Source organism: Neovison vison, chromosome 6, assembly GCF_020171115.1.
Source record: "Neovison vison isolate M4711 chromosome 6, ASM_NN_V1, whole genome shotgun sequence".
NCBI lineage: Eukaryota > Metazoa > Chordata > Mammalia > Carnivora > Mustelidae > Neogale > Neogale vison.
This window is the reverse complement of record NC_058096.1, coordinates 196,393,008-196,415,600: the sequence shown is the minus strand read 5'-3', so window position 1 is coordinate 196,415,600 and position 22,593 is coordinate 196,393,008. Positions and strand designations below refer to the sequence as shown.

The 22,593-nt window shown below is 41.9% G+C and overlaps 1 protein-coding gene across 4 annotated transcripts in view; it reads right to left on the bottom strand.

Annotated features, from left to right (window-relative positions):
- Positions 1–22,593, bottom strand: part of FHIT (fragile histidine triad diadenosine triphosphatase) — a 1,399,398-nt gene that overhangs the window by 258,410 nt on the left and 1,118,395 nt on the right. For all 4 annotated transcript variants that reach the window (XM_044253281.1, XM_044253278.1, XM_044253280.1 and 1 more), the window contains one exon: positions 20,841–20,870. In XM_044253281.1, coding sequence (XP_044109216.1) covers positions 20,841–20,870 — 30 coding nt within the window. The remainder of the gene's footprint in view (positions 1–20,840; positions 20,871–22,593) is intronic.

Below are 22,593 nucleotides of genomic sequence, written 5' to 3'. Positions count from 1 at the left end.
AGGCAAGGAAAGCAAGAGTAAAAGTGAACTATTGGGACTTCATCAAGAGCAAAAGCTTTTGCACAGCAAAGGAATCAGTCAATAAAACCAAAAGACAACCAAGGGGATGGGAGAAGATATTTGCAAATGACATATCAGATAAAGAGCTAGTATTCAAAATCTATACAGAACTTATCAAACTCAACACCCAAAGAATAAAGAATCCAATCAAGAAATAGGCAGAAGTGGGGGCGCCTGGGTGGCTCAGTGGGTTAAAGCCTCTGCCTTCAGCTCAGGTCATGATACCAGGGTCCTGGGATCGAGTCCCACATCGGGCTCTCTGCTCAGCAGGGAGCCTGCTTCCTGCTCTCTCTCTGCCTGCCTCTCTGCCTACTTGTAATCTCTGTCTGTCAAATAAATAAATAAAATCTTAAAAAAAAAAAGAAATAGGCAGAAGACATGAACAGACATTTCTGCAAAGAAGACATCCAGATGGCCAATAGACACATGAAAACGTGTTCCACATCACTCGGCATCAAGGAAATAGAAATCAAAACCACAGTGAGATACCACCTCACACCAGTCAGAATGGCTATAATAATAACAAGTGAGGAAATGACAGATGCTGGTGAGGATGTGGAGAAAGGGGAACCGTCCTACACTGTTGGTGGGAATGTAAGCGGGTGCAGCCACTCTGGAAAACAGTAAGAAGGTTGATCAATAAGTTGGAAATAGAGCTACCGTATGACCCAGCAATCGCACTACTGGGTATTTACCTCAAAGATACAAACGTAGTGATCCGAAGAGGCACTTGCACCCAAATATTTATAGCAGCAATGTCCACAAGAGCCAAACTATGGAAAGAACCTAGATGTCTATTAACGGATGAATGGATAAAGAAGATGTGTATATATATTCAATAGAATAGTATGCAATCATCAAACACACACACACACACACACACACACAAAATCTTGCCATTTGCCATGATGTGAATGAAACTAGAGGACATCATGTTAAGTGGAATAAGTCAATCAGAAAAAGACAATTATCATATGATCTGTCTGATATGAGGAACTGGAGAGGCAGGGTGGGGAGTCATGAGGGGAATGGAGAGGAGAAAAATGAAACAAGATGGGACCGGGGAGACTGATAAACCATAAGAGACTCAATCTCAGGAAACAAACTGAGGGTTGCTTGGGGGTGGGAGGGAGGGATAGGGTGATTGGGTTATGGACACTGGGGAGAGTATGTGCTATGGTGAGAGCTGTGAATTATTTAAGACTGATGATTCATACACCTGTACCCCTGAAGCAAATAATACATTTTATGTTAATATATAATATATGTATGTGTGTGTGTGTGTATATATATTTATATATATGTATATATATACATATATATATATTTATATATATATATAAAGAATACAGAGCTTGAAGCCCAGAGTTCACTGCTTTTTTCCTGCTACCCCCCCGCCAGAAATCAGTATACTATTATTTATTTCCTCACATAGTTACTTTGAAGCTAAACAATGAGAACTAGCCTACCATCAACACCCCAGAAATACAAGACATATATCTGCTGTGGGTGACTTATACTCTGTTTTCTTCTTGTTGTACATTTAGGAATTATTTGCATAATTAAGTTTCCCAAGGAAAATACAAATGCCAATTTTAATTTAAACAAATACTAATGCTAAAATCAATTTGTAGAATATTTCAAATGGATCAATTGACATCGCTTCCACTAAAACAAAATCATTTCTCTACTTGTGCTCGTTATAAGTGTGCACCAACACCAATCAAGATTTTCAGGAAACTGAAAATAATTGCCAGAGACTGGATCAAGCAGCCAGTGAGCAAACATCTGCGGCAAAAACTAATATCCTATCCTTGAACTCAGAGTACCTGAATTTTACCACACACTTACTAGAGATTTTACATAGGGTATGCCGCCCTGTGCCTATTTTCTCGTCTTCCAAAGGGTTTCATAATGTTTTATGTGCAGTACCACGAGTAAGGCACCAGAAAGAGAGGTTATCTGTGCAATAGACACTGACCTGCCACTTACTCACAGAACAGAAAGGACTTGAAAATCACCAGCACAACTTTGCAAGAATATCAACAACACCTAGGCTCCAAGGTAGTGATTCTACCCATAAGAAGTTCAAGTGTTACAAAATAATAACTTGCTAAAACCCGAAAAGGACAAGCATATTTAATCCTATTAATGGCTCCTGCCTCTACTATTTCCCACAGGCAATTTGTTGTCTTCCCTTCTTCTTGTAGAATGGCTTCACTGAGAGAGAAAGTTCTCTCCTACCCAAGACACTTTCCTTACCTTCTGAATCCACGGTGTTTACTTTTCACTTTAAACTCATTGCTTGGTCCTTACAACATGCTGCCCTGTTGTTGGTTCTTTATCTACATTTCCTGTCCTTCCTCCAGAATTGCATACCTGTGGGAAGGAGGTACCAAGTCTCACAGAGCTTCTAAGCCGGGAGCTCAGAACTACACTCTACCAAGCCAGTGACCCATACTGTTTGTTACTGTTCCTCATACATTTTTCAAGGCTGGTAACTGATCACTTTTTAAGAGATAAAATTGGGGCACCTGGGTGGCTCAGTGGGTTAAAGCCTCTGCCTTTGGCTCAGGTCATGATCCCAGGGTCCTGGGATTGAGCCCCACATCGGGCTCTCTGCTCAGAGGGGAGACTGCATCTCCCTCTCTCTCTGCCTGCCTCTCTGCCTACTTGTGATCTCTGTCTGACAAATAAATAAATAAAATCTTTTAAAAAATAAATAAAAATAAGTAAAAGAGATAAAATTGGTTATACCTGGAGTGTATTTTCAAAGCATAAAAAATTCTAAAATAATATCAGTGTGAGCATGGGAGCGTTTTTAGTTTAAGGGAGATGTCATATTCAGCTTGAGAATGGTGGAACTTATGACACCTCAAACAGTTTGCAAAGGGCCTCTGCTTTCCCTGTTTAGAAAACTCTGTGTCAGAATCAAGTTCCAGATTCCACCCTTCCCTGCCACAGACAATGAAATGTTTTGCTTTAAAAGCTGTTGCCGGGAGTTGAGCTTGTTAGCCACATTCCGATGAGGCTGGGGCTGCAGAAACCAGACCATAGGAGCGCATCGGGCGGACTCTACCAACATTTTCCCTGTAAATGAGGTGTCATGGGTCTGAGTTTCTGTTTAGCTGTGCCTCTGACTGGATTCTAGCTCCTGAGCAAGTCACTTTTCCCCGTCTGAGCCTCAGTCATCTCACCTTTTAAATTAAGATAAAATTCCTGGCAGCATACCTACTTCATAGGATGCTGGGAGCACAGTAACAAGAGCACGGATGATGTTAATAGTTCAGTGATAATAGCTAACATTCACTGAGGTACCCCATATGCTCAGCACTGTGATAAAAGTCCTATACTTTCCTGAACTCTTGTGATCCTCCCAACAATTCTGCGAAGCCAGGCACTATCATTGTCTGCCTTTTACAGATGAAGTAACTGAGGATCAAAGGTGTTAAACAACTTGCCCAAAGTCACATACCTGATAATAATAATAATAATAATAAAGGCAGTATTTTGCCTTATCCCCTGTGCTATTTTTCTGCGTACAAATCATTTAAAGCACATGATATGAAGCACTTTAGAACTGTCAATTAATTTTAAAAATGCAAAGTATTACTATTAACATAAATAGATGTTCATGACAATTATTGAAAGATGAGGTAACCATCAATTCCTTTAATGAAAGCACATACACACCTCTCTCAGGAATATTGACAATCCACTATCCCAAAATAAAAAAAATCAACTAGAATGGCCTTGGTACATCATCACAAGAAAAGTTCCACAGACAGCATTTTAACCTGAGAATTCATTCTTCCCTAAAGTTCTAAAGGGGGAAAAGAATCCTCTGCCTTCTCTGACAGAGGAACAAACTCTTTTCAGAGCTCCAGCAAGGCACGCCTCTGAGAGAGCAGGTTAAGGAAGGCACTCCCACTCCTACGGCAGACCACGAGGGGGGCCTGCTGAGGGATCCCCACCAGGAGGCCTGTTGCCACCGGCAAGTCACACATCAGCCCGACACCACCCAGGACCTGGCTGCAGGCCAAACCGACCTCACAAACCTTACAAGGAGCCAGCCACTGGTGAGGTCTGGTGCTGCCGGGCCACGGTCCCGGGGCCAAGGGTGAGGAAAAGCTCACAACGCGACAGGCTATTTCTGAGTTCTCTCTTCAGCTTGTTTCCTCACTAAGTTACTTTGACACCACACCTGTTTCTGTTCTAGTCTGGAAGCCTCCGCAGCATGGCAGATGGTAGAGTGTTTACATAACGAATGTTCTCTGGGGTCAGTCTGTGGAGGTGGCAGCGGGACTGTGACAGGTGGGACAGGAGGGCAGCAGGACCCCTCTCCCAAGGAAGCAGTGTCGCCATCCATCCCGGACTTTGCTGGAGAAACCTCCCACCCCGTGGAGGCCGCCGGAGTATGTCCTCAGCTCTGTTCCTCCTTCTGACAGTCACATCCCGGACACCGCGATTCAGCGGCTGCCAACAGGAAGCTACAAAGGAAATCTTGTGGTGGCCTTAAAAAATAATAATAAAAAGAGAACAAAACCTCATCACATTTAAAGCTTACCTCTAATCTCAGTTCCAAGGAAACTTCCAATTTTGTGCTCTTAAATGGAACCTGAGATTTAACTCTTTGAAGTCTAAGCCTTTTAATTCTCCAATCTCAACATCTCATGTTCCTAACTTTATATTCAAGTCATAATGAGTCTTTTGAAGAGGGAAGTGAAATTTCACAGCTGACCCAAATGAGTTCATGTGAACTTCGAGGGTGGTTTAAGGTCACACTTGGTCCTCAGAGGTGAAGGAAATCCCCACTTTCCATGGTGAAAATTTAATACCAGAATAAGGTTCTCTCTTGGCTGGGTTATGGGGGAAATACTTTCTCAATCATGCTACTGTCCATTTTTTAAATGGACAAAAAAATCTTTTTTAAAGAATTCGGGATTAGTAACATTCCGCTTCTAAAAGGAGCAAACACCCGTCTCAGGGGCACATGCTTGGCAGACAGTATGTGTGTCTGGATGTGACACACACACTCCCCCACCCTCCCAGCGACACTGGGTAGACTCCACTGCTTGCAAAATCTAGCTCTGCACATTCAGTGCCATTTGTCCTCCCTTGATCACACTGCTTGGAAACCAGTGTGCTTCCATTAGTAAGAATTCTGGACCCGTTAATGGGATGACAGGAAGGGCTGGAAACCAACTGGAATTCACTCTTGCTCCTCCCAGGGGTTTCTCTTTAAGTTCTCATGAGCCTCGCCTGACACAGGGGTGATGGAGAGGAAGACCCGAGAGGATGCTCTCTTGGAGGGTAAGGACTGCATCTCCCCATGCCTGTCGTTATCACCAAAGCTAGTAGAGATGCTGGCGAGCACTAGAGTTCTCAATAAATCACCGGTAAATAAAAATACAGTGCCAAGAACTGTGGGGAGAGTTCCCCATTCATAGCTTTTTGTGATATTCACAAAATCCTGTGCAAGGGGGAGTCATCTCCTTCCAATGTCATGGACAAGGAAACAAAGGCAACAAGAGTTATGCCATGGCCTAAAGCCACACAACTAAGAGTCAATGGAGCTAGACTTTGAATCCACAGAGCAAACAATTCCTGTGAGTGAGAGACACAAGTTCCAAGGTATATCTCCCAAATGGGGAGAACAGGATTTTTTGCAACCTGCCTCAAGATTTATCCCATCCACTCACATTAGTAATTCTACCTGCCCCTGAATGTAGGTGGAAGACAGCAATTCAGGTAAGGCCAGTAGAGCACCTACAGACAGGTGACGGGGCCCAGGAGACCCCTGATATGAAATGGAACATTTTGTGCGTATAGCTGAGTTTTTTCCACAGAAAAAGTTCATAGCTTTCCGACTTCAAAGAGTCTATGATCCTTCCAACCCCCAGAATTTAATGAGTTAGCCGCTTTTCATTAAATTATCCTTCTAATTGTCACCCCCAAAGAGTCAAAGGGTTCTAGGTGACTTTTGTATGCCTGCTAGAGGGAAAATAATTAGCGTGAAAGCTTGGTGGGTATTAGACATGAGAACAGTCAGTCTCTGAAAACACCCTTGGTGTGGAAAGAGCCCCCACAGATCGCCACTTAATTAAGAATATTAGTTCAGAATTTATTCCGTTGCTAACATTTGTCCACAGTGAGATCAAAGAGCAGCTCTATCAATTTATTGCCCAGCTGGGCTTGCGGGTAGTGACATCATAGGATCCCGTATCATTGACCAGTGGTCGGTGGTCTTCAAAATATGAGAAGGAGCCAATAAATCCCCACCATACAGCAGTGCCTGTAACTGTCAACAACGTATTTCTAACCATCTAGTTTTCTACGGTCTTCATCTGCAGCATGAACACCCAGCCCCGAAGCTCTGTACCATCGACATGTTCAACAAACACTGACTGAAAGTCTACTATGTACCAAGGACTGCAGTTAGACACTTCCTATGCCATCTGGATGCCCCCATGTGATTCTTGACAATGTGTTTAAAATAGAAGAATCCCCAGAGAACACCTAGATGTAGGGACAAGCTTGGCAAAGGAGGAAAAGCCAGGCCATATATATAGTGAAAGGCACCAGTGAGTCCTTACAAGGACAAGAGCACATTTCTTCCAATTCCTATAAGGTTTCTAGGCAGAAGAAGAAACACAGGATTAGACCAGAGTGCCCAGACTCCAGAGAGAAAAAACAAAAGAGCCAAGATTCCAGTCTTGTGACTGCTGGTTCACAGGAAGAGAAGAGGAAGAGGGGGAGGAAGAGAAGAAAATGGGAAAGGAGCAACGCACTTTTCTAATTGGAGTTATCTAAAAGTGGAATAAGATAGCTGGTAACAAGTAAGCTAGACGTCTCTAGAAGACTCTTACGTGATTTATACAAGGGATGAAGGTAAAGCTGAAACTATGCAACATGAAAGATGAAAGAGTAAAAGATGATTGTATTAAAATACAACGAGACACGTACATCTCGTCAGTGTGTTGACCCTTTAAAACTCGTACGTCGATGATGTTGTTTGCAGTGAAGAACATGATGTTCACAAGTCAACTTAACACAAATTACACATTTACCATGGCTATTCCTGTAATGACCTTGGGAGTTGACTCATAGTCTTCCTTACCCTGATGAGCCTGCTGAATATCAATTAGGTTTGTAATTAACATTACAATGTATCTAACACATTCCCCCGACCCTACCTTACCCCTACCTCTTGCTAAGGCTCAGGAAACTGTTGGATAATCAATATGAGCTCTCTGCTCTAGCCCTCTCTCTCTCTCCCTTCCTCTCTCTCTCTCTCTCCCAGCATTTCTATTATGGATAATTTATTAAACCCTAAAATTTCTTTCCTATTTGTAAGTTTCAGCAAAATTTAGTCAGGTTTCAACACAGAGTGTCAAGGGATAATTAGGACAGTTAGCAGTAATTTATGATTTCTCAGCTGGGTTTTCAAGCTTTCGCTGACTGCCTGTAGAAATCCGTTAGCCAATTCTACCCCGATCACTATGAAATCTCCTTTATCTTTGTGCAAATTGCTTTTCTATTTTCCTGAAGTGAGTGAAAGATGAGCCCATCCATTCCTGAAAACCTAGCCACCGGTGTGCTTGTCATCAGAGTGCGGCTGAGGCCAGGGCTGCAGATGAAGGATGATAATGGCTAATGGATGAGATGAGGCCACAGGCAGCTCAGTCCCAACCTGCTACGGGTTAGAAATTTAAACCCGGCAGTCCGATTGCACGTTAGATCTTCAGAAAATATGCAAAGGGATCTATGAACATGCCAGTGTACATGTTACAAAGCAAATACCGCCTAGCAGTCCACCAAAGATGAAAAGACTGGAGAAGCCAGGGACAACAGCTCTGCACTACTTCTGGGCAAGAGGAGGATGCTATTAAGCCTGAACTGGAAAAGGGAGGACCTCGTGTTCTTTAGAGAGGCTCATTTACTAGATGGTAAAAAATGAATGCTCTGGGTAATTTCATTCTGAATTGATTTATTTCTAAATGGGGGAAAATTGACACTCAGTGAAGAAAAGTAAAAAGCACGTCTCTGGAAAGAGCCAGCTAGTCTCAGGTATAACCCAATTATTTGCACACAGGAAATAAGAACACAGGAGGCAGGGTGGAAGGTCACCCGGGAAAGTCATTCCTTGCAATGAACACTTTCCTTTCCCCCTCCGACAGACTCTCAGAAAACTATAAACCGACCCATATTTCCAGTTTATTTCTGATGGCTAAACCTAATCAAAGTTCACTTTTTAGAAATCCAACAGTTATTCTCAATTAGATTGCCTGGCAAATTAAAGCATAAATTTCTCTATCCTTGCCCTGGTTGTCACATTCCTAAAATACAACTTTTCTCCCTCTGGCATTCTATTTAAATCTCTGAGGCCAAGCTCCAGAGCAAGTCATAGATTTGATAATTTGCTAATGTGGCCACAGTAATTGTTTGAGGCATATTTATGATTTTATTGGATCTTACAACAATCAATAATAATCCATTGATGTCCCCGACACTGGGGTTTTCTCACAGTCGACAAATGGGTCAGTGGATTCATTTTTAATGTACTCAACTCCTTCCCTGAGAGAGTCTTGCATATATTAATAAAGGCCAAGAAATGAATGGCACTGGTGCACATATCTTACCCTGAAGAATTAGCTGCAGGATAAGATTTAATGTTAAAGACAAGGGGAAGAATAGACTAACAGGGCCCATTTTGTACAGCACGACCATCATTAAAGTTAATGGAATTACCTTGTGGTCATGCACCAAAGGGAGCCTATTGGAAGTTAAGCTTTTCTAGGGCCATTGATTCTCCAACTTTCACTCAAAGATTCCCATTGGCGTGTGATGAGTATCGCAGACATGCAGCCGCGCTTTACGCAAACTGCCAGTTAAGCATATTGAGGAGTAACGATAACTGAATATTTTAGAGCAGATGATTGAGCTGAGGATGCTTTCCACGGGAAGTGGCAGAAAATGCAATTCTGTCGGCTTAAACAAGAGGGGGCTTGAATGGATCACCTACCCAAAAAGTCTAGAGGTGGTGCAGGCTTCGGGATGGGTTAATTCAGCCACTTGATAATGTCACCAAGGGTCCAACTTCTAGCTCTGCCATTCCGGTCCAGCATTTGCTTTGTCCTAAAGCAAGATTCCCCAGGAACCATAAGGTGGCTGTCAGCAGCTGTCAGGGTTCCTGCTTCCTTATTCACGTCCCTTCCCACAAACAGTGGATATAAATTCTCCGCGATGCTGGGAAGAACCGTCCCTGAAGCGAACGGAATCCAACCCTCTAAATGGCTTAGGTGAGAGTTAACTGAAGTCCTAACTGTGGCAGAGAGAAATGGCTTAGGCCAGGGATGAGTAAAGGACAGCCCGTGGGCCAAATCCAGCCCACGGCCTGGTTTATAAATAAAGTTTTATTGGAATACAGCCACATTTATTAGTGCAAATCCATTTACATGTTTTCTGTGGCTGTTTTCAGGCTACAGAGACAGGTGTAAAATTGTGACCTCTGGCCCTGACAGCCTAAAATGCTTCATATCTGGACTTGTATGAAAAAGTGTGCCAATTCCTAAATTAGACCAAGCAGAGTTCACACCTAGATTTAGAGATGGATTCAAACACACCCTAATGTCTTGGCTGCTAGATAATGGAGGAATAGAGAAAGCATCCCAGAGAGATAACCAGAGTGCTCAAAACAGATAGGAGACAAAATTATTCAAGTTCTGGAAAAAAATGAGCTTAGAAACTGAAAAACCAAATTAATTCAGGTGACCCATCACATCTGCCCCAGGAGAAATACCCTCCACCCTTGGAATTAAATGTAAATACCGAATACATTCAAAATCACTTACCAGGATATACAAGGCCTGGTATGACTCCTGCTCACCTCTCTATACCCCAAATTCCTGCTACAGGGGGCATCCATCATCTCCCAGAACTTGGAAAGCTCATTGCTGCTGTTTCCTCTGCCCAGAATGCTCTTCCTCCCCAGCTCTCCGTTGGGATGAATCCTTATCATTCCTCAGGTCTCAGCTGACCTCCCCAGTAGTCACTGCCTATCTAGAACAGCAACTCCACCATCTTTCCTCCCTCTGTGTTTGTCCTTTCTCGGCTCCCTGTTATTGCCTTGTTAATACCGCTCAGAACTCACAATTATTTTCTATGTCCTTTTGGACACAGAGGAAGACGGACAATAGGTTGAGAGTTATTCCTTAGATGCTTGTTCTTCCACTGTACCCCAGTGCCTGGGAGCGCCAGGAGCCTAGCAGGTGATCACTAAACACTTCCTGGGAGAGGAATTCATAGTCACAACAGAACGTCTGCAAACCCTCAGTCTTTCTCTGCAAAAGCACTTATTTCAATGATTGCCCTTAAAGACAGGGACTACGTCTCACTCTTCTTGGTCTGCCAGATCCTGTGACAATACCTGGCACATAGTAGACCCTGCAAGAATAAATTAAAATAATACAGACTAAATGCTAGGTAATAAAACATGAGCAGACAGGATGCTCTTTTCCTGCGAGGTAGGGACAGGAGACTTCAATGGTGAGGAAATTCTCATCATCAACCACAGATCGGAGTGGTTCAAATCTAGAAGTGGCCTGGGTTTCCAGATAGAGAAGAAGAGGACAGAACAATTTAGAGGCTGCGGAGGGCGATCGTTTGCACAGCAGGTGAGGATACCACATGCCCTCTAAGGTCATTTCCCCTTCTGGGATTCTCCGAGTTATCTCAGGCTCTGAGTTTCTTCCTTGAGAGTGACTCTCATCTCTGGTCATCTGACGGCAGAGCTGAGCTTGAAATCATATTTACTCTTTGCATGGCTGAACAGTTTTATCAAAATTATACTGTATAACCTGATTACATCTGGGAATTTATACCATTTATAACCAATGGATGAATGGAAATACAAATAAAAGGCCCAGCTGGGTTGTTTGCCAGGGCCCCAGCACACAAAGCCTGATAAGAACACATATTTTCAGGAAACAGGTCCAGATACGTGGATGCTACGGTGGGATATTTGAATGTGAACCTTAGGATAAATGGATTTCATCACGAAGTAAAAGAGTGTTTGGTGAGTTTGCTTTGTTCACTCAACGCTGTTTATTCTTATAAACCACTGTAGGCAAGATCAACAACCTAAACAACTTTGTGTTGATTTTTCATGTAGTATCAGGAACAAGAAAAGCTTATTTAAGAACAGGGGGAAGAAATGGGAGTTTTCATTCCAGGACCTCAAAATATTATGTCGAATGAGCCCAGAAGCATTTCAAACCATGAATTTTGCCCCCTCCCCCTCCTGAGGTTCAGGATTCATGGGACTCAGGAGGCTTCCAGAGATGTCCGCCTCCATTTCCCTAATCTTGGCAGACGAGCGGCTTCTCCGCAGAGGGAATCTGCTATGAGGCTGCATGTGAAGTTAAAATTTCAACATTATCCTTTCCCAGCCCTAACATAATTCACACTAGGGAGGGGGCAGAATTGCTGGCTGTGTTTGGCCCAAGGGCCATTACAGATCCTGCACAAGCCCGTATTTCTCACTTAAATGTCATTAGGAAGGTCATTATTCTAGTTTTTCCATGTCTGTAGCTCTGTAGGTTGCCACGTCTATAATTCATTAAGCTGGTTTCCATCTGACCCAGGCTCAGTCATCAAATCCTTATGATTCCAACTGCTTTTGGATCTTAATTATTTTACTAATGGCTTCAGTGTAAAAGGCAAAGAAGAGCTCCTGAAAGGGACGGAGTAACTTAGGATGGATATGGCAACAAGAATCACGCCTCGGTCACTTTGACCCAGAATCAAAATGTATTTATAGAAATACATAAAACAGCAGTTCCTAAATCTGGGCAACAATAGAATCAATGGTAAGCTTTTAAAAAATCTATTTTAGGGGCCCCATCATCAGCAATCTGAATATAGGACGTATGAGAACTGGTTATATGCTAAGGTCAATAAAGGAAAAAGATTGAATTATAAAAATCATCTCTTGATGGAAAACCTTCCAGTGGGACCTCTGTGAAAAAAAAAATTATAGAGAAAGCTGTATATTGTTTTTCAAAATACTTTTAAAATATCAATGATATTATAAAATATAAATAATGTAATGAATAAATAGGTACACATTACCCAACTTAAAGAGAAAACGTAATTGTATGGTTGAAGGTCCCTGGGTGCCCCTGACATCCTACAGTGTATTCCTTTTCCTTACTGTCTCCACCGGGCGGGGAGGTCCCAATCCTATTTGTGTCCAAATTTCTAAGCAATATACAGATCTGCATTTTTACATGTAATATAGACAGTCTATAAGGAATCTGCTTCTATATTTTATTATTTCTGCTCTCAATAACTCCTGAAACAAAAGTTTATAACGTCATCTGTATCTTTCTCAGCTGCAGTGTCCAATTTCAACCAAATCACACATTATTTAATGGCCATTCCCTCCCCATTTGATATTCAAGGTGTGTGGTATGGTTTATAACAAATGGTTCGTCTACTGAGACTGACATGACCACATCTCATTGAAACTGAATTCTTGTCACATGATTAATTGGGCTGAGCTAACTTTACCTCTTCTTTCATGTTTTTTTTTTTTTTCTTTTTTGTTTGTTTGTTTACATAGGGTTGACATTTTGGCCAAGTCAATTATTTAGATGCCACAGGTTCAAAACTTTAAACCTACCATGAGCTGGTTATATGGAATTGGAGAATTCTACAAATTATTTCCCAGGCCTAAACCATACAGAGCAACAGAGTGAGAAAGAGATTCCTTCGGTGATGACTTACAGTACCTAGTCTTCCACAACAAAATGGCAAGAGTGAGTGACTTTCTCAGACTGCAGCAACAGAGGTAAGAAGGTGACTGAATAATTACATCTTGCATTAATGGAGCATTTTTAGGTCTACGGAGCACTTGCTTTTCACAGGATATTTGACTTGACAAGTGAATGAATAAAACCCCCCTGTCTGAACATCAGTTGTAAAAGACAGCCTGCTGAAATCTATAATACATCGGCACTGAGAATCTATCTTCAACATTGGCCATATCTCTGTGTTACGTATCTCAAAATAAATTTAACAGCCAAATATCCACTTTGCTTATGTCAGGTCCTTCAATTAATAAAGAAATTTGTTTGGTAGCGCTAATGAAAAATTGAACATCTAAAACGTATCATTCTGCTACGAACTGATGTACAGCATAAAGCAGCATTTAGTTGAGTTAACCTTCACCTGTATAATAAAGTTAGACAGAATCGTCTGGGTATTTTTTTAGGGAGAAGGCAATGTTATCCTAAGCAAAGCAAAATAATACAGATTAATCTGTGTTGAGGGTGACAAAATATTTACAAAGTCTCTCCTTGAGCATCTTCCCCTGTGCTTACTGGGGGCAACGTGTTTTCTAGGACCAGCTGGTCACATGCTACAATGGAGAAGGGCTCTCAGACAGGCCTAGGTTTGAATCTCTGCTCTACCGTCAGCCAGCCACATGTGGTTTGATACGTTACTCTACCTCCTCCATACACCGTGGTTTCCTCAAATGTAAAATACCAATGTCCACTGTTATGGGTTTGGAGGATTAAGTGAAAATTATAAAACTAAAGCAAACACTTATTCAGATGTACTGCCTGCCAAGGGCTGTTTTAAAGGCATTTACATGCATTAATCCCTTTGGGCTCCACAACACCCCTAGGAGGTAGGGTATCACTGAGGCTCTCACTTAACAGTCTATAAATGGGGGCACCTGGGTGGCTCAGTGGGTTAAAGCCTCTGCTTTCGGCTCAGGTCATGATCCCAAGGTCCTGGGATTGAGCCCCACATCGGGCTCTCTGCTCAGCGGGGAGTCTGCTTCCTCCTCTCTCTCTGCCTGCCTCTCTGCCTACTTGTGATCTCTGTCTGTCAAATAAATAAATAAAATCTTTAAAAAAAAAAAAAACAGTCTATAAATGAATGGTGGGGCTAAGAGAGGTTGACTTCCGCTGGGTCGTAGGACTGACTGCTAAGGGACAGCTCTGTAACTGAAACCAGGCCATCTGGTTCCAGAGTCCTCCCTCTTTGTCAGTAGGTGGAATCCTGATGACATTTCCCCTCCGTCCTCACTCCTTTTCCAGCATCCCCCATCCCATTTACCGAAGCTGCCTGTGACAGTGAAAGAACAGAGAAAAATAAATAAATAAAGAGTAACCAGAAAACACCAGGGCGCTTGGGTAATTTTTCTTTCAGGGCTTGGCATGACATCATGCAAATCAAAATCAACTCTTTAGAAATGGAAAAACACAATGATTTGATAACCTACTTAGAAGAAGGCTGGAGGTTTAATAGGAGAGAGGAAGTTTCCCACAGGAGACAGGCAGGGTCATGATTCCTTTCGCCTGCCTGGAGAGCCAGGCACCTGAGGTTGTGTCCCCAGATCACCAGAAGGGGAAGGAGAGTCAGACACACATACATGCCAGAAGGGAGGGGCAAGTTTGGAGGTGTCTGTTCCCACATGTACACCTAAACCCATCCTCTGAGCACCAAAATCGGTTTGGGGTTACCAAATTCAGGCAAACTGGATTCACTGTGAGAGAAGAGATATAAATTCTCAGGCAGTTCCACAAGATAAAAGCTACTATGTCCTTAAAATACTAATTCTTCTGGCAGTAATGCAGGCATGAGATATAAACACAAGAGAGGCACTTTTTGTCACGGCTTGAATCAGAGGATTAAAGTTCTCTGGCAAATTACAGCTTTCGTGAAATTTCTTTACAGATGAAAATAATAACAGTCACATAAAATCATTTTCGTTCTCAAGGTATCTGTTTCTCCATTCTGTGTGCACCAAATTTTAGGAATTCATTTGGGGTGATGGGGTGCCTGGGTGGCTCAATTGTTACCCGTCTGCCTTTGGCTCAGGTCATGATCCTAGACTGTCGGGATAGAGTCCCACATCGGGCTCACTGCTCAGCAGGGAGTCTGCTTCTCCCTCTGACCCTTACCCCACTTGTGTTTTCTCTCTCCCAAATAAATAAATAAAATCTTAAAAAAAAAAAAAAAGGAATTCATTTGTCTTGAAAGCAAGGAGTTATATGGAGATTCCTCTCTATCTTCTCATCAGTTCAATGCTATGCACTAGACAAGGTGTGCCTGGGAATCACTTATAGTGTCTGTTAAAATGCCGAGAGTCCTAGGTCCCATGCCAGACCTACTGAATCAGCATAAGGGGGCAGGCAGATTTCTGCTTTGTGAAAACCTACATCAAGTAACTGAAGTATACTGTTGGTTTAGAACCATGAGTTACCTATTACTGAGGGGTACAGCAGAGGCTAAAAAAATATCAGGGTAAAGATTTTTTTCTCCCATTTAATAAGGTAGGTTCTGAATATTCAACTGGTCACTTTTATAATAAATTCAAAGTCGATATTCAAAAACACAAGTCATATGTTCAGAAGAAAATTTCTCAAGAATTTAAGCAAAATGGCAAAAGCTAACAGTGTCAGAATTCAGAGTGTAGTTGTGAACTTATCAGAGCCACAGATAATCTCAATGCCAAGTATATTCTCTTTACGTCCAGTTTTTGCCTATTTTCCAGATGAGAAAACTGAGGGTAAGGTTAGTATTAAGAGTCATGCACAAGGTCCCAGGGGCAGTATGTGGTGGGCTGGGCTATTAATTCATGTTGGTTTCTCCTCACATCACTCTGTACAATAGACGATTCCCTCCATTTGAAAAATGAAGGCATAGATGTCCAGAGAGGTTAAGAGTCCTGCCCAAAGTCACACAGTAAAATAGCAGAGCTAATATTCCTATGGAACCTCTGACTGACACCAAAGTGTATTAACTACTGGACTTCACAAAAAGCTAAAATGTACTCTTTGCTCATTAATTGAAAAGATTACCAAATTTTCACTAGAAAATCTTCTCTAGAACTATGGAGACCTCTCAGTAAATGGAAGAGTTGCTTTTGTTTTGGTTTTAATTTTTATTTTTATAATTTTTTTAAAAGATTTTATTTATTTATCTGACAGAGAGAGAGAGCATAAGCAGGGGGAACAGCAACGGGAGAAGGAGAAACAGGCTCCCTGACGCTGGGCTCAATCCCAGGATCCTGGGAACATGACCTGAACCAAAGGCAGACACTTAACCAACTAAGCCACCCTGATGCCCTTGGTTTTAATTTTTAAATCACATTTTTCTAAAGAATTCCTTTTCTTGTTGTTTCTTTATCAATCTGAAAAGTAACTATTAATAAACCAATAGTTATTAAGATACTTCCCACTGCCTTAATATTAGAAAATTAAATATCTAAGTAGGGGACTCAAGCGCATAAACACAGAAAAGGGTAAGCAAGCATATTCCATAAATAGTTCTTATGAGATTCTAGATTACCTGCCTGCCATAAATTTCTCACTTTAATATACCTAAAACACCCTCCCACCCAAAGACGCACATAGTCATTACTCTAAAAGATAGCTCACATTAAACTTACCAAGGAACATCCCTTTTAAAGGGTAGAACACTGCCTCTAATGGGTTGGCTAGCTGAAATTACATTTTGGAATATGATTTGGGGACCTGATTCGTGGAAATTCTGGGTCTTTGTCAGTGATGCCTGAAATAAAGGGGATTCTTGAGACAAATCCCAAGAAACCCAGACCCCTGACTGCACACTGAAATGCAGCTACTTATCATCTGCTCCTCCATGTTAATTCAAGTTAGAAACTGACAAGCAGAGGTTTGCTGTATCAAAGTCCCATTATCTTCCCCCCATACCACCCAAAAGGGCCATAGTCGACAATGACAAAATGCAGGTCCTCAAAGGCTACCATTTTTGAGGAGCTATGGAAATATAGGTACAGATACAAGAATAGCCACACAAACAAAAAACAAAACAAACAAACAAACAAACAAAAAACCAGTAAGGAATGCCTTGAAAGAAATCAAATAAGGGAACAGGATAGGGAGTAAAGGCTTCTGCAGAACCACTTCAGATGGGGGATGGGAGTCAGAAAAGGTTAATATAAGAGTGGCATATGGCTGTAATGTATGTACGGTGATATGCAGACGTATATTATGGGACATGCCTAAAGCCAGAAAAAAAGATTATTTCTCAAGCCTGCAGGATGCCCAGACAGTTGCAATGATCACCGGGTAGATATCAGGGCTTTATTACTTTCAAATTCAAAAGGAGACTGAATAATGAACTGCAAAATAAGGGGTCACTTTTTTTACTTCCCCATTCCCTTTCCTGCTATGAATTACTTACTAAGTACGTGAGGCCACCCTTGCTCTTTGCAAAGCAGCATCGAAAGTCCCTGAAACAAACAAACAAAAAACTTACAGGGGCGCCTGGGTGGCTCAGTGGGTTGGGCTGCTGCCTCCGGCTCAGGTCATGATCTCAGGGTCCTGGGATCGAGTCCCGCATTGGGCTTTCTGCTCAGCAGGGAGCCTGCTTCCCTCTCTCTCTCTCTCTGCCTGTCTCTCTGTCTACCTGTGATCTCTGTCTGTCAAATAAACAAATAAAATCTTTAAAAAAAACAAAAAACAAAAAACAAAAAACCTTACAGTGGCACCGCGTTTAAGAGTCTCACACAGGGGTACACCTTCACTAACTGTAACAACAGGGGCTCCAGGGGAAGAGATCATTACTGGGCTTACTGTTCTCACCACCCAAGACACAAATGGTTCCGAACACAGGCATCGAGCTGCATATCAGGAGGCAGAGGCAGAGATGAAGCCCACAGTCGCCACCGTGTGCTCCCCTGGCAGGCTGTCAAGTGCTCCCTTGAAAGGCGCATCTGGGTGCATTTCAAAATACAAAATGCTCCGTCTTGAACTGTGGGCTCAGAAGCTGACAACTGAAGACTGAAGGGGTTGCCCTTCTCCCTAGAGGGGCCGACTCCTGGAAGACTAGCTTCCACATGTCAGGGGGATGGGGCCCTTACCAGCAACTATTTAATCACCATAAAATAACGAGGCTGATAAACAGCCATGCTCTGAAAAGACGTGCTGGCTCAGGAGGAAGATTCCCAAGCCCCAAACACAAAGATTTAGAATGAGAACTGATAGGGTCAACTTATTATTATTATTTTTTTAACTAACACCAAAATTAATGTTAATGCAGGCAATATAAGGCATGCCCTTGGAAAAACATAGACAACTTCGCAGATGTGGACTTCGTCGAAAAGGACAGTTTTCCAAACTGTCATACGCCGGTTGGGGTTTCATCGGCATGTATGTGGTTGTGACCTTTTAGCCATTTTATATTCCACAAAGGATGTAAGAGGCACCCGCACGCAGCATGGGGGAATTCTGTGATTGGGCTGGAAGCAGGTGAGAGATGTCCAAAGCAATACAATCTACTAATTCAAAAATAGAGAATTGTTAAAAACACCACCACCACCACCTTATGTTGACACCTTATGTTGTTGAGTAACAACAGTGGTGAGGATAATAATCACGTTCAACACTTCATGTATGAGCCCTATAGGCCAGGGGTTACCCTACTGAAGCTAACAAAACCATTAACATTTTTGGTTAGATAACTTGGACACCAAAAAGGTAGTCACGCTTAGAGTCAGTGAGTCTATGGCCTTGGGGCCCAGCCCTGCTAGACGTGGCATTTGTTGGTTTTGGGTTGTTGTTGTTGTTTTTTTAACCGTATTTTATTATTCTTTTTAATTGAGTTAGAATTCAAATACGATAAAATCATCCATGTTAAAAAGTACGATGCACTGGTTTGTAGAATATTTGCTACATTGCAAGAACATCACCACTATCAAATTCCATAACATTTTTGTCAACTTAAAAAAGAGACCCAGACTCCTGAGCTGTCACTCCCCTTGCCTTCCTTCCTCCAGCCCCTGGCAAACGCTCACTGACTTTTTGTCTCTATTCGATGCCTGCTTGTATAGGATGTAATTTTAATGCCCCCTTCAGAATTTCCAAGTGAAATTTTGAGATATTACATATATATTCATATAAATTTTATGAGATGTTTAATATGTACATCATATCAGTCTGTGCATTCTCCCACATTATGAGCTATGCTTCTACAGCTGGACTTCCAACCACTGAAAGAATTCTGTCGAACTAGGTAGTGCACACAGCATCTAACTAACTCTAGTGTTGTTGGAACCTACATCTACCTATGGAGAGTTTGTTTGTTTTTTTAAGGTTTTATTTATTTATTTTTGAGAGAGAACATTAGTATGGAGGAGGGAGAGGGAGAAGCAGACTCCCTGCTGAGCACAGAGCCCGACGTAGGACTTGATCCTAAGACCCCGAGATCACGACCTGAGCCAAAGGCAGACTCTTAACTGACTGAGCTACCCAAAACGCCCAGCATACGGAGTTTTTAGAAAACTAGCAACCAGGTTTAAACACTGTGTTTTGTGTTTCAAGAAACAATTTCAAAAAGAAGCTACACATATTATATTCTTTTTAGTGGCTGCATGTTTGGAAGCCTGGCATGGAGGGTAGACAGTGGGTTGGAGGGAAGCTTTGCATCCCCTCTGTCCCTATGACATCATATGTCTGGAGCAATCAGGAGGCTAGCTCCTTATTATCACAAAGAATTTGATGGCAGTCCCTATAGGGCATTTGTTCCTCTGAAGTACTTCCCAGAGATTCTATTTTAAAAGTCCCATAGTAGCTCTGTTGAACATTAAAACCATATGCAAACTAATATCAAAAAAGACTATTTTTTAAAAAGATTTTAAAAAAAAGATTTTATTTATTTATTTGACAGACAGCTATCGCAAGTAGAGAGGCAGGCAGAGAGAGAGGGAAGCAGGCTCCCTGCTGAGCAGAGAGCCTGATGTGGGGCTCAATCCCAGGACCCTGAGCCCATGACCTGAACCGAAGGCAGACAACCCACTGAGCCACCCAGGTGCCCCACAAAAGACTATTTTTGGGGGGGACTGTTTGGAGCCAAGCATTTCCTTAGCCATTCCTTAGCCAGTCTCGAAGTCCTAAAACTGTAATTTGCAAAGTATCACATTAGCACCCTGGTTTGACTTCCTTCTGATTTCTAGCACTGGAAAAAAAAAAAAAAAGCCTTTTCTATGATTTAGGTGTAGGACCTAACTGCAGAGGAATTTGCATTTGTATGAAGGGGGCTGAAACCCAGCTTCAGAATCAGTCAAGATTTTCTTATTTTATTTTATTTTTATTTTATTTTATTAGGGAAGAAGAGAGTATCTTAATAAATCCTCCTTTCCTCTTTCAGCACAGTTAAAAACCCATCTTTGAGCTCCACTGACTCCACTAGGTTAGAACCTGGATATGAGGTACAAAGGGAGGAAAATTAGAGGTATGTGGGTGGAGAGAAAGAGAAGAAAGAGAAGCAGGACGCGGAACAAAGGAGAAGTGAGGGCTAGCACCTCGCGTCACCCGGTGCTCAAGAACAACAAGGCAGAAAGAGGGTGTGTGACGAACATAGACATCCCAGCTTCACATGGGACCCGCCAGTCCACACAGGGCTCACTTGTACCCTGCACATGACCTCACCCAAACTCCCTTGACTTCAGTCTCTGTTTTGGGACTTCTTGATTTAGCTTCTGTTTTAGCATTTCCGCAATACTAACTTTACTACAAAAGGTAAATGTCTTGTAAACTAATGGGAAACATACTGCTTGGCATAGTTTATAATGTCAGGATTTATGGCTCTAACACTGAGGGTCTCTCTGACCTCGAAGATAACATAATGAACCAGCAATGTGCTGCAAATGGCTCAGTGTGATTTTTATTAGTTCTCATAATTGCCCCTTATTAATTTGTATGCACGTAATAAGCACTCACCTTCACAGTCTGTCCAGCTTCAGGCCCATCCTGGAAGAAGGGGAAAAAAAATAGATAAATAACAGGGTGATACAGAATAGATGGTATCTCCTGCTTATTCAGAACTATCTCCCGTTAATAATTTAGATCCAATTTCATTGTGTGTTAATTTATAGTATTCTCATGGGGACCATTCACCTCAAATGTGTGGGACCAGACAGTTCTCCATTTCCGACTGCGAGTTTAAGTGAGAAGTTATGTATAAAAATGATATAAATTATCCAGTGAGCCAACCCTCTTGCCACTTTCCATGCTCTTTGCTCTTGGCTATGGTTTTAATTGCATTAAAGGAAGGCTGGAAATGTTTGGGGAGGTAAATTACCACACCTTTTGGTTATCTTTAAATCAGGTGTAGTTTAATTAATGTCTGATTACTAGAGATCTCTACTTAAAAAAAAAAATTAATTAAAAAAAAACCAACCCAAAAACAAAACAAACAAACAAAAAACCCTGCTGTAAACATAATCCATTAAGCAGGAAATGGGTTGTCTTATATGAGAAGATCACCCAAGAGTGGGCCTTCTCTGGCTGTCCTGACCTTTGGAGGGGGGATAGGGGAGCATTCATTGTTGCTGGGCCTTTTTCCCATCCTGGTTCCTCCTCTCAGCTTTTTAAAACCCAAAAAACTATTGGTTTAGCTGGAAATAAGCTAACTTGCCCAGTCATCATCATAACACAAAGCAAAAGCAAGTGTTTAGCGGGTTTGAGATACCAAGCAATGCCTATAGTCAAAAACTGTAAAACTAAAATAGAACCCTGCAACTTTTAGCAAGTCTTTCTACCTCTGCAACCCAGACTAATGGGTAAGCCTGTTTGCCCTGCTGTGGCCAAGATGAAGTAGAACTCTGCATCAGTGGTTTTCAAACTTGAAGTCACGGCCCATTAGTGGGTCATGAAGTCAGCTTAATGGGTTGTGATCAGCACTAAAAACAAATCAGATAATACACCAAAAACGATTAGAGTGCACTGAAAGGGTAAATGCTATTTTGTAAAACTCTGGTTTCCTTTGTCTATATGTGTATCCATGGGAGGGGAGGGTCACACTGCTGTGGAATAAATATCCTAGTGTGGTTTAAAGCTTTAAAAGGTTTGAAAACATGGCATATATGAAAGTACTCCAAGTGTTACGCACAAGTCAGTTCCTATGTTTATGGGATTCACTTTCTAGTAAATCATGTTAGATAACTAGCCTTGGCTATTTCCAGTGAATGTGAATTTTCTTCTAGCATTTCATTTAACACTGACAGATGTCTTCAGCCACTTGCCTTCCATTTGGTCTCTCTGAAAACAGGATTTATTGCATAAGCTTGATAAACCTACCCTGAGATTAATTACCTGCATGAAGGTGACTCAAATGGTTTGACATACAACACACACACACACACACACACACACACATACTTTAAAGGGAAGTGTACTCTCAACACAGACAGGGCAGCAAAAAAGAATTTTAAGAAGTGTTTTTTTTGTTTGTTTGTTTGGTTGGTTGGTTGGTTTTTAAAAAGATTTTATTTATTTACTTGATAGAGATCACAAGTAGGCAAAGAGGAAGGCAGAGAGAGAGGGGGAAGCAGGCTCCCTGCTGAGCAGAGAGCCCGAGGCAGGGATTGATCCCAGGACCCTGAGATCATGATCTGAGCCCAAGGCAGAGGCTTTAACCCATTGATCTACCCAGGCACCCCTAAGAAGTGTTTAACAGCAGTTTTAGTCCAAG